The sequence below is a fragment of the Lemur catta genome, chromosome 3, assembly GCF_020740605.2.
Source record: "Lemur catta isolate mLemCat1 chromosome 3, mLemCat1.pri, whole genome shotgun sequence".
Classification (NCBI taxonomy): domain Eukaryota; kingdom Metazoa; phylum Chordata; class Mammalia; order Primates; family Lemuridae; genus Lemur; species Lemur catta.
This window is the reverse complement of record NC_059130.1, coordinates 41512921-41526575: the sequence shown is the minus strand read 5'-3', so window position 1 is coordinate 41526575 and position 13655 is coordinate 41512921. Positions and strand designations below refer to the sequence as shown.

General features: G+C 36.5%; 1 protein-coding gene and 1 pseudogene across 1 annotated transcript in view; both read left to right on the top strand.

Annotated features, from left to right (window-relative positions):
* KLHL20 (kelch like family member 20) overlaps positions 1-13655 on the top strand; it is a 51883-nt gene that overhangs the window by 30250 nt on the left and 7978 nt on the right. Inside the window, exons 7-8 of the mRNA XM_045547336.1 lie at positions 4785-4968; positions 6475-6618. Of these exons, the coding sequence (XP_045403292.1) occupies positions 4785-4968; positions 6475-6618 (328 nt within the window). The remainder of the gene's footprint in view (positions 1-4784; positions 4969-6474; positions 6619-13655) is intronic.
* LOC123635294 lies at positions 10766-11302 on the top strand (annotated as a pseudogene).

Here is a 13655-nt window from a genome sequence, read left to right as displayed (position 1 = left end):
TTTCAGTTCCAAGATCCTTTCTGAATTCAGAGAGGGTACCAATCCAGTAGGAGACAACGTAACACCTTTGGGTATACTGAGAGACAATAATGTAGCTCCCTTTAAATAGAAATTTAATTGTGACTTCATTTGAGTTATTCAACAACTGTCATCTTGATGCTGCTAATTTGTATCATACTCCTTCAGTATGATATTATATATTATCAGGTGACTTGTTTTCAATGTGTGACCCTCTTCACTAAAACCTCATTTGCCTCTTTTGATTAGATCATGATATTAATGAAGCCACATTTTGCCATCTTTAGCAGCCAGTTAAATTGGATCAGTTTCTTGATGTCAGACTTCTGTTATTGGTCTCATAATTGCGTATTGCTGATCTGTTATCTGATTCCTTCACTATATTGTTAATTACTTGAGGTCAAGGACCATTTCTAATTTATCTTTATAGTTTCCAGATTGTATAGAAATCTTATCAATGAAGAATGATTGAATCCTGAGGAATGCTGGTGAGAAATCAGCATTGACTCATCACAATTAATAGAAAAAAACCATAATGAACATGCCAGCAACAATAGTAAATTATGAATGTCACCTTATATATGAAAGATAACTTATTTTTAAGTAACACTTTTTGTTTTCTGACTATAGTGAATAGACATGGAATATAGAAATTTTGGTTAACACAGAAATAGAAAGAAAAGAAATCACCTTTCTTCACTATTAAAGTATCCATTTTCATTTGTAAAGAAAAGCTATTCTTTTCCTTTACCAGTGACTAGCATTGGTTTTCTCTTCTTTCTTAATATTTTTATGTTATCTAAAGCTGATTTCTATTCCTTGAATGATACTGTTCACTGATGTAAAATTAGATCCTTGCCCATTTGTCTCTACTTAAAATTTAATCTTCAGTTTGCTTTGGTTTTTATTGCAATTTTATTTTCATTATCTTTGGGATGCCAAGTCACCAATGCTCACTTAACCTTGGGAAATTGAGTCTTCCTTACTTCATCCCTCTGTGGAAATAAACGCTGGAAGCCTAAAGTCAAATCTATAATCTCAGTAGTTTTTGACTCAGCAGCATTTTGCTCCTATTGATATCTTTATTTCGGGCTTTCCTCGTATTTTTCACTGGGCTTTTTGATGCTTATCAATTTTGTGTTTCTGAGATTTTTTTTTTTTCTTAGTGTTCACAGCTCAATGAACTGTATTCTAGATAGTTTCTGATAGTTGCCTTCTTTAAGGTAACACTTTTTGACCAAATCTGGTCTGAAATAATTCTTTCTAGAATCCACATCACACACGTATAAAACCCTGTGTCCACTTTTCTACAATATTTTTCCTTAGGTACATTGCTTAACTCAAATTGTGAGTTCCCAGGATAGGGACTGTCCATGTTTTATTATGCTGCGGACAGTATACTACTCAGCTATGATAATAACTGGACTAGTTCTGTTCCAGTCCCAGTGTATTAGTCAGTTTGGGCTGCCATAACAAAATGTTCTAGACTGGGTGACTTAAACAATAGAAATTTATTTTCTCACAGTTCTGGTCAAGGGTGGAAATCCAAGATGAAGGTACCAGCAGGACTGATTTCTAGTGAAGCCTGTCTTCTTGGCTTGCAGAGGATACTGCCTCCTGTATGCTCACATGGCCTTTTCTCTGTGCACATACAAGGAAAGAGAGAGCTCTCTGGTATCGGTTCCTCTTATAAGGATACCAGTTCCATTGGATTAGGGCCCTATCCTTATGACCTCCTTAAAGTCACATTGAAGGTTTGGCTTCAACATGTCAGTTTTGGGGAGACATAGTTCAGTCCATAACATCCAGTTGTGTCATGACTTCCTGCCTTGAAAATCATAATGTGTGTAAAATCACCACGAGGCAGCAGAATGAGCAACATTTTCCTTTTATTGATTCCCTGAGTCACAGGGAAAGTTTGGTTTCCTAAAGGCCTATTTTTTTCTTTAGTATTGAAGAACATCATTTATAAAGTGTTATTTATTTGATTTGGAGCCATGGAATCCAGAGGTTTTTTTGTTTTTTTTTGAGACAGAGTCTCTCTGTTGCCTGGGCTAGAGTGAGTGCCGTGGCATCAGCCTTGCTCACAGCAACCTCAAACTCCTGGGTTCAAGCGATCCTCCTGCCTCAGCTTCCTGAGTAGCTGGGACTACAGGCATGCACCACCATGCCCGGCTAATTTTTTCTATATATATTTTTAGCTGTCCAAATCATTTCTTTCTATTGTTAGTAGAGACGGGGGTCTCGCTCTTGCTCAGGCTGGTCTCGAAATCCTGAGCTCAAACGATCCACCCGCCTTGGCCTCCCATAGTGCTGGGATTACAGGTGTGAGCCACCGCGCCCAGCGGAATCCAGAGGTTTTAATGCCTCTGTTATAAAATTGTGCCTGAGATTTAATGATTAGGTTATTTGATTGTTCGCAGATATTATAAACCCTTACATTTCTAGCCAAGCTTTATTTTAGAATTTAGGATGCTTTCTCTGATACTAAAACTTCTTGTATATGTACAATTACAAAATTCAAATTTAAGTAAATTAATATACACAAAATTTGCTGTGATTTAGTATTTGTTGAACATTCTGATTTAATGAAAGCATAATAAAATAAAATTTACATAGCACATTGAGATTTGAAATAAAGTGAACTTTCAAATTTATCTAGAAGGTTAGAAACATTTTATCCTTTTCAGTTTGGCTCAGGAAGTTACTTGAAACACCTTAGAAACCAGGAGTTTTCAAATATTTTCAAGTTAAAATACCCTTAGACTTCATTTATTAAGCTCTAGAACCTAGCTCTTATTTTGGATTGAAAGAGAGATGCTTTGGAAGAGTAACAAATTAAATGTATCTGTCATAACCACACTCACTTTTAGGAGTCATTCAGAGAAGCTTTATGGAACTAAGTTTGAAACTGTTCTTCTGAATAGTCTGCTCAGTCAGCATAACAAAATACTATAGACTGGAAGGTTTAAACAACGGAAATTAATTTTCTCACTGTTCTGGAGGCTGGAAGTTCAAGATCAGGTTCTGACCAATTCAGTTTCTGGTGAGGGCTGTCTTCCTGGCTTCCAGGATGTCTATCTTCTCCCTATGTCCTCACATGGCCTGGGCGGTGGGGAGGGAGGGAGAGAGAGAACGAACTAGAGAATATACTCTATGGTGTCTCTTCTTATGGGAACAATAATACTATTAGATCAGGGCCCCACACTATGACCTCATTTAACCCTGTTTACTTTCTTAGAGGCCCCCATCTCCAAATACAGCCAAACTGGGGGTTAGGGCTTAAACATATGAATTTGGGGGTAGGGGGATACAAACATTCAGTCTGTAACACTCATTTATGAAAAATATAATGTCTTCAGAATGTTTTCTGATCTTAAATGTCATGTTGGATAATTTAGAATTCAGTACAGATTTCAGATTAAATAGAAAGCAAAATATTTTGTAATAAAAATCATAAGAATTTTTTTACTATTTTTAGTCACAAGGGCACCAATTAAGAGACCAGGAGTAGGTGAACCAAAATGTACCTCCCTTAAATATAGTAGTCTCCCACTTATATGTGGTTTTGCTTTCTCCGGTTTCATTTACTTACAGTCAAGCATACTCTGAAAATGTTAAATGGAAAATTCCAGAAATAAACAATTCATAAGTTTTAAATTGCACACTGTTCTGAGTAGCATGGTGAGATCTCTTACTGTTGTACCCTCTCCTGCTTGGGATGTGAATCATCCCTTTGTCCAGTGTATCCATGATGTATACACTAATTGCCCGTTAGTCACTTAGTAGCCATCTCAGTTATCAGATTGACTGTCACAGTATCACAGTGCTTGTGTTCAAGTAACCCTTATTTTACTTATTAATGGCCCCAAAGCTCAAGAGTAGTAATGCTGGCATATTGTTATAATTGTTCTATAGTACTACTAGCTATTGCTGTTTCTTCCCAAATTGTAAACCCTTTATTTCCATTTCTTATCTTATTACATTAACTAGGACTCCCAGTATGATGTTGAAAGATAGTGGTGAGAGGAAATATCCTTGCCCTCTTTCTGATCTTAGTGGGAAAGCTTCGAGTTTCTCCCTGTTAAGTATGATACTTGCTGTGGGATGTTTGTAGTATTCTTTTCTCAAATTGTCTATTCCTAGTTTACTGAGAGTTTTTATCAGAAAGGAATATTGAATTTTGTCAGATGCTTTTTCTGCATCTATTGATATGATCATATGATTTTTCTTCTTTAGCCTATTGATGTGATGGTTTACATTAATTGATTTTCCAGTATTGAACCAGCCTTGCATACCTGGGATAAATCCTCCTTAGTCATGATGTATAATTTTTTTATACATTATTGGTATTATTTCACTTTTTAAATTTTGATTCACTATTTTACAAATGAGGAAACTATAGTTCAGAGAGTTTACAGGATTACTCTATGATCAAATAGCTAGCAGAGGCAATAGTTAAACCCCAATTTTTTAACTAAATTCAGTGTTCTATCCATTATATACCACATTACCTCACAATCTTATTTGAATTAGTGTCATTTCCCTCCTTTGTAAAATGAGTATAAAACTTATGTAGAAAATTAATTAAAGATTACAGCAATCCCAGTGGAATAAGTTAAAGCCATTACTTGTGTTTTGACCTGCTTCTAGAGTTAGTCCAAGCATTAGGTCCTAGTGAGGTTAGCAGTGAATGTTACATTCTATTCTTTATTCTCTTGAATATTTATAGAATATTCTTTTGACCATTTCTGTTACTTCCCTAGTTGGTGGTTGGTGCAGTGGAGATGCCATTTCCAGTGTTGAACGATATGATCCCCAGACCAATGAATGGCGAATGGTAGCTTCAATGAGCAAAAGGCGATGTGGAGTTGGGGTCAGTGTTCTTGATGACCTGTTATATGCAGTAGGAGGCCATGATGGGTCCTCTTATCTCAATAGTGTTGAAAGGTGAGTAAAGTCATTTTGAAATTTTTTTCTCTACTATTCATGTAGTATCATTTGAAATATTAGGAAACAGATATGACTTTCTGCTTTAGTATTGCATCTGTGGCACTTGTTGGCACCCTAGACCACTTAGTATGACACACAGGTACTTTATGATCTGATCTCTACCTATTTTTCCAGTATGTCTCCCATGATACACACCATTCCCAAACATGCTACCTCAGACCCATCACACTGCTTGCAGTTCCTCGGACATGCTGTCTTCCTTCATACCTCCTTCCCTATGTGTATGTGTGCATGCCGTTATTTCTTCCCTGGAATATCTCTGCCCCTGTAGCACTTACATTTCCTTCAAGACACAAATGTTACCTCTGATTTAAACCTTCTCTGATACCATATAGATGAAGTTAGTTTCTCGTTCCCCTGCTCTTTCGTAAATATTTTGAACATGCTTATCCACATCACATTGTGCTATAATTGTTGAAATATCTTTCTCCCTAATATCTATGTATTATAGTGCCTGGGCACATTGGAAACCTACAGTAACTGATGTTTTAATAGCTTCTTGCTCTCTCACACATCCTTTTTCATAGGGCTGTGTTGGTTTACAGTGATCCTTGATATTTCTATAACACATCTATGAAACCCAGCAGCATAACAAGTTCCAGAGGTATAAAGATTGTGTAGGTAAAAAAAAGACAGAGGGATTAGTTTCATAGAAGTTAAAAAAAAAAAAAAACAAGTGCACAAACACTTAAAAATAAATTGATGGGTTAAAGTAAAGAAATAAGAAATGACTAAATATTTATAACTTAATAACAATTAAGCCTATATATGTTAAAATGAATAAAATGCATCTAAGGTGGTACTCAGAGGCAAATTTATATATATTTTAACTTATATGCTTTTGTAAATAAGAAAGATGAGAAAAAATGAATCATGCTTTTAAATCAAGAAGTTATAAAAAGAGCAACAAAACCCAACAAAACAAAAAAAGTTAATGAAAAGAAAAAGTAATGAAATTGCAAAAAATTGATATATCTACAAAAAGAGCATTTTGAGAGTATTTTTTTAATTAAAAATGAATATATTGGCTGGGCGCAGTGTCTCACGCCTGTAATCCTAGCACTCTGGGAGGCCAAGAACAGAGGATTGCTTGAGCTCAGGAGTTCAAGACTAGCCTGAGCAGGAGTGACACCCCATCTCTACCAAAAAGAAAGGACAAAGAAAAAAAAAAACCCCAGCCGGGCATTGTGGCACTCACCTGTAGTCACAGCTACCCAGGAAGCTGAGGCAGAAGGAGGATCACTTTGAGCCCAGGAGTTGGAGATTGCAGTGAGCTACAGGGCGACAGAGGGAGACTCTGTCTCAACAAAAACAAACAAGGCAATTGAATACCCCTCCTCACAATCCCCAACCCCTTAAAAAAATCCTTTGATTTGAAATATGTAAACATAGCCAGGCTTCCTTTGTGTAATACAAACTCTACTCTTGATGTGTTCTTTATAGATATGACCCCAAAACAAACCAGTGGAGCAGTGATGTGGCCCCTACAAGCACCTGCAGGACAAGTGTTGGTGTGGCAGTACTTGGAGGCTTTCTCTATGCTGTGGGTGGCCAGGATGGTGTATCTTGCCTCAACATTGTTGAAAGGTGATTTTTTTTTTAAGTCATTTTCAATTTTTTTAAAAAAAAGAACATGTAGGGCTCTTTAAAGGAAACAATTACAGCTGAATTGAGGACACTGTGGGATCCGCTATTCAGTGGATTTCACCCATAGGCTTTCAGGAAAAAGTTTTCAGTTAATCTGAAAGTCTAGGAAAATGAGAGATACTAAAAAGATTTTTTAGCACATTAACTGCCATCTGAGTTGTATTTAACTCACAGTAGTTTTGAGCCCAGGGCCTTGTGAAGCATATGTAACCCACACATCTCTTCACCTTGGGAGCCACAAGAACTATTTTTCAAGCTGCATATAACTCGTGCATAGAAAACAATAAAAATAACAAATTTTTCGTTAAATTAGAAAGGATTATTTTGTTTTCAAAGTTTTATTCTGTTTTCAAAATAAAACACTGTGGCCCCAAGGAAAAAAATTTTTTTCAGTGTGGCAGTCAATGTGTTAATTGACAAAAATTGTATATATTTGTGGTATACAAGGTGATGTTTTGAAATATGTATATATTGTGGGCAGAATGGCTAAATCAGGCTAACTAATGTATGCATTATCTCACATACTTATGATTTATTTGTGGTGAGAATACTTAAAAATCTACTCTCAAGTATTCAATACATTGTTATTAACTACAGTCACCATGTTGTACATTAGATTTCTTGAACTTATTCCTGCTGTCTAACTGAAATTCTGTATTCTTTGACCCAGTATCTCCCCACTCCCCCGCCCCCCCCCCCCACCCTGCTTCCTTTTGCCTAGTCCCTGGTAACTACCATTCTACTTTCTATTTCTATGAGTTTGACTTTTTTTAGATTTCTCATGTAAGTGAGATCATACAGTATCTGTCTTTCCATGCCTAGCTTATTTCACTTAATATAATGTCCACCAGGTTCATCCATGTTGTCACAAATAACAGAATTTCCTTCTTTTTAAGGTTGAATAATATTCCATAGTGTATATATACCACAATTTATCCATTCATCTATTGATGGACACTTAGATTAATTTTATATCTAGCTATTGTGCATAATGGTGCAGTGAACTTGGAAGTACAGGTATCTCTTCAAAATAATAATTTTATTTCCATTGGATATATACCCAGTGGTGGAATTGCTGGATCATATGGTAATTCTATTTTTAATTTTTTTGAGGAACCTCCATTCTGTTTTCCATAATGACTATACTAGTGTACTTTCCTACCAACAATGTGCAAAGGTTTCCTTTTCTCAACATTCTTGCCAGCACATTATCTTTTTTGATAATAGCAATTCTAACAGGTATGGTGTGATATCTCATTGTGATTTTAATTTGCATTTCCCTGATGATTAGTGGTGTTGAACATTTTCTCATATATCTGTTGGCCATTCGTATGTCTTCTTTTGAGAAATATCTATTCAGGTCCTTTACCCGGTTTTAAATTGGATTATTTTTTTCTCCCTGTTGAGTTGTTTGAGTTCCTTACATATTTTGGACATTAACCTCTTATGAGATGTATGATTTGTAAATATTTTCTCCCATTCTATTGGTTGTCTCTTCACACTGTTGATTTTTTTCCTTTGCTGTGCAGAAGCATACCCCTATGCTTTTGGGGTATAACATAATTTGGTAAACTCTCACACTGATTGCACCTAACATTGAAGTGTTAGAAATGTATTTTAAATTCCATTGTATATATAATATCAAGCATACCACTTCTGAAATCTGTTCTGATTTTTTCCACAGTCTGGAGTGTACTTAATGCATGATTCTGCCAAGACTTCCTCCAGAGAAATGATTGAATTAATAATACTTCATCTAGCACATCTTAAAAAGCCCAAAGTATTTTTCATATGCATTCTCATGAATTATTGACATATGCTTTGGGAAATCTGGGTAGGCTGCCAAGGTCACTTTGTACTTGTGTACAAATTAGTTAATTTTGTTGAAACAGATTCTGTTCTTAATTTCTTCTGTCAGCATTTTGTCATTAGATTTTTAGAGTCCCATGTGTTATGATTACTAAGAACATACCATATTTCATCCTCACTTGTTTTTTTTTTTTTGAGACAGAGTCTCACTTTGTTGCCCAGGCTAGAGTGAGTGCCGTGGCGTCTGCCTAGCTCACAGCAACCTCAAATTTCTGGGCTGAAGCGATCCTACTGCCTCAGCCTCCCGAGTAGCTGGGACTACAGGCATGCGCCACCATGCCCGGCTAATTTTTTTTTCTATATATATATATTTTTTTTAGTTGTCCAGATAATTTCTTTCTATTTTTAGTAGAGACAGGGTCTCGCTCAGGCTGGTCTCGAACTCCTGACCTGAGCGATCCACCTGCCTCGGCCTCCCAGAGGGCTAGGATTACAGGCGTGAGCCACCACGCCCAGCCCATCCTCACTTCTTAAACAGAAATGAATGATATCATGACTCTTCAGAATTTTTGAGATAGCATTTACTAGTTTGTTTACTATGTTTAAGTTGAAGAGTGTAACTCTGTCCTACATAGAAGTAAAGTTGAAGGTAACTCTTGAAAGCTATGCCAGTTCCTTTTAATCTCTGTCAAGAAACCTATTTCTCTACTTTTCACACTGAATGCAGGAGGATTCAGGGATAGCAGCAGCAACAGCATGATTTTTTAATATCTCCAAATCTCCACATAAAAGCATTCAGAGCAATAGATAGCAAACCTAAAAACCTATGATCTAGTTCTAGAGATTGGTTGCACAACAATGTGAATATACTTAATACTACTGAACTGTACAGTTAAAAATGGTTAAGACAGTAAATTTTATGTTATGTGTATTTTACCACAATTTAAAAAACAGAAATCTATGGACGACATTTAAAACAAAACTGGGGGAGAGAATATTCTCACAAACCCCAAAATATAAATGGCAAAGACAAACTACCAATAGCCACAAGACCTGCACGATACTATCATCTGTGCAGGAGAAAACAGAAAGAAGCAATTGGATGTCTGACAGATCTAAGAACAGAACTCCAAAATAGCTAATACGTATTCACTAGAAAGCACGGGGGGGAAAATTTATGAGCAAAAACTGAAACTAAGAACGGTTTTGTCCAATCCCATAAAAAGTAAGTACAAGTGACCGCAATAAGATCTAAAGGGCTTACAAGAAGGTTTCTCAACCTCAGCACTACTGGTGTTTGGGGATGGATAATTCTTTGTTGTGGGGGACTGTCCTGTGCATTGTGTTAATAGGATGTTTAACAGTATCCATGGCCTCCACCAACGAAGTACCGGAAGCATAAGGCTGGTTGTAACAACCAAAAATGTCTCCAGACATTGCCAGATATTTTCTAGGGGATAGGGGGAGCAAGGAGGGAGAGCCAAAAATCACACCTGGTTAGGAAACAGCTGGGCTAGAGCCATCTAGTCCCTAGAAACTCTCAAAACTGACCAGCCAGGATGACTTTTCAGGTCAAAACCCCACACTGAGGAGAAACCTCTGAGAGTAGAATCAAAATTAGGTAGGACAGGGCAACAGATACCCTTGTTACCCTTGAAAAGAAAAGCCCAAGAAAAGAGAAGGGCACAACAAAAGTAGGGACAGTGAATAAAGTCAATAAGGAGCTCCACAAAGGTAGGAAACTAACACAAACCACTCCTCCTACCAAAAGTTCAGGAAAACTCATTTCATGTAAAAATGAACAACAACAAGGTATTGAGATTAGATCCCATGCAAAGTTAATATAAGAAGAGAAAATAAGCAGAACATCCCTACAGACAATAAAAGCACACCACAAAGACATACCTACAGAACAGATCAGAACTTTAATCAACTATTTTGAAATGTTATAAAAGACATTAAGAAAAGATACAAAATATGAAACTATTAATACATAAATCAGAATTAGAAGCACTCAGAATTGGGGTGATAGAACTCAGAAAAATATTAGAAATGAAAGGAAAAATCATTTCAGAATGTAATAAATGAAAAGAATAAGCAAAATAGATAATGCCATAAGACAAATAGAAGGTGAAAAAGGAGAAATATTTTAAAGTCAAAAAGAAATTAAGAGATAGAAAGCATTTGAGAGTGAAGAAAAAGAAAAATATCCTTTAGGCATCTACCAAAAAATGTACATGTTACTTATAAGGGAAAAAAATTGAACCTCCTGAGCTTCTACCTTGGCTGCCATATGGGAGGGATGCCAAGATGGCAGATGAGAGCACCAAGGCTCAGGTCACTTGGCCTGGTGGCCACACAATCTTTGGGAAGATCATCCGCAAGGAAATCCCAGCCAGAATCATTTTTGAGGATGACCAGTGTCTTGCTTTCCATAAGATTTCCCCTCAAGCACCAACACATTTTCTGGTGATCCACAAGAAACACATATACTAGATTTCTATAGCAGAAGATGATGATGAAAGTCTTCTTGTGTATTTAATGATTGTTGTCAAACACATGCTGCAGATCTGGGCCTGAAGAAGGGTTATGGAATGGTGGTGAATAAAGGTTCAGATGGGGGCCAATCTGTGTATCACCTTCATTTCCATGTTCTTGGAGGTTGGCAGATGAATTGGCCTCCTGGTTAAGCATGTTTTGGGGATAATTTTCCCTTCTCTAGGCAGTGATCAAGTTTGTAAGTTCCGATATGTTAAATAACATTTACTTTTATCTGTGTATGGAGAGATTGAGAAAGTAATTTAAGGTCAGGTGCAGTGGCTCACACCTGTAATCGTAGCACTCTAGGAGGTCAAGGTGGGAGGATCACTTTAGCTCAGGAGTTGGAGACCAGACTGAGCAACAGTGATACTCTGTCTCTACTGAAAATAGAAAAAATTAGCTGAGTGTGGGGGCACATGCCTGTAGTCCCAGCTACTCAGGAGGCTGAGGCAGGAGGATCACTTGAGCCCAGGAGTTTGCAGTTGCAGTGAGCTATGATGATGCCACTGCACTCTACCCCAGGTGACAGATTCTGTCTCAGAAAAAAAAAAAGAGAGAGAGAGAAAGTACTTTAAAAAAAAAAAAAAACGTGCATAATAAAAGACATTGTTGCATGGTTTACCAAAAAAAAAATTTTTAGATTATCATCAGACTTTTTTAAAGCAATATTTTATGCCAGAAGAAAATAGTAGCATGTTTAAGACATTCAAGGAAAATGTAAGCCAAGAATTTTTACGCAGAGAAACTGATTTTGAAGTATAAAGGGCACAGATGAACTGTAAACATGTAAGAAACCAGGGAATGTTGTTTCCTTGAGTCTTTTCTGAGGAATGTACTAGAGCACAAGCTTCAGACAAAATTACTAGAAAGACATTGACAGAGTACTGATAGTGAGCATTAAACATACAGTTAATTATAGAACTATGACTAAATGAGGATTAAAAGGGAGAGCATGTAGCATGTACTAGCTATATGCTCAATCAATGTAAACGTAGTACAACTATTTTTAAAAGCGAGGGGAGAATGAGAAGAGATACTGTTCTCAGGGATGTTGGAGTGACAATATTGCTATTCTAAGACTGTCATGTGTATAAATGTGGAATAAGGGAAATGAGTATGGATTATTCTAATTCTGTCTTCCCCTGCGTCCTTGAAAACCAGGGTATGGGAGAAGATAAGAATGTAAAATAGAAGAGGTTAAGTAAAATACTTTGTAGTTTTGAATTTGAAATAAACTCCCCTTTTAAAAAAAATTTCTATATATTCTAGCTCTGTCAACTGAAGAAGCTTAGAAATAAAGACCAACCAAATAGCAGTGAACATCTTTACTCCCAGATTGTGTCTTGAAATTTCATTTCCCACTTAAAGAAACCGGAACTTCTTAGAGAAATGTCTGATTCCAGGTTTAGGACAGGAAATGTATAGATGAGTCTGGATCATGTTGCCATACCAAAGGCCAAGGAAGCTATCAAAGATTACTAGGGCTCAAAAAGATTCAGGAGCCAACTTGAAGATGTTCCCACTGACCAAGGACAAGACAATTTCAACTTTAAAAGGGGTAATAATTGCAATTGATTGAAATACAATAAATATATTTAAATATATGTGTTCCTAATAATATATATTTTTAAAAACCCTAATTAATTGCCTTTGGAAGATCATAGGGAGTGAATTTATTATCTTGAAAATTTGTAAATAAAGTGAAAGAAGCAAGCATATATACTGTGTAATGTGAACTGTATCATATATGAATTGGGTAACCAAGTAGTCGGTAAGAGAATTGTTTCCTTATAAAAATATTCCAGTAAAAGAAAGTAAGTGATAGAATGCCACCATTTTGCAACACTCAGTAAATTAATGTATCTAGGTATTGATAATTAATCAATTATCAATAGACTAGGAGTTGCTAACACTCCTGTAGTCTCATTGAAGGAACCAAACATGGTCTGATTAAACTTCTGGATCTAGATGCCAACTTGTAGAACATACAGAGGACCAAGCAGCATATTGAACTGCACTATGAATGTACAATCAACCAAGTCCGTGTCATAAGGGAAATTGTCATATGCCCCTGGTTCTAAAACCTGAATTGCAAGGGGGAAAAGGAATGAAGGGAAAACCTATAGTTAAAAGAGACTTTAAATAATACCAAAAAAAATGTAGTAAGACTAAAGTGTCTAGGGATGATAGGGATGACACTTGGGTGATAAAACTATAAAGAAGAACAAGGAAGTGATAGTTATAAAAGTCAGGGTAATGGTTACTTTGTGGGGAGGAGGGGATTGAGATAGGAAAGGGACACATGCAGGGTTTCCAGAGTGGCATGTAAAGTTCTTTTGGCCTGTGTAGTGTTTACAAGTGGTCTTTCCTTATAGCCTTAAACTGTGTATTTGTTTTGTGTGGGCTTTCTGTATTTGTGTTTTATTTTATAAATAAAACTACGCAAAAGACTTCTACTTCCAAGTAGGATGTAATAGACAGTAACAGAACTCACTCTCACTTTAATAACTAGGAAAAAAAGACAAATTATTGGCCAGGGTGTGGTGGCTCATGCCTGTAATTCCAGAATTTTGGGAGGCCAAGGCAGGAGGATCGCTTGAGACCAGGAGTTTAAGACAAGCCTGGGC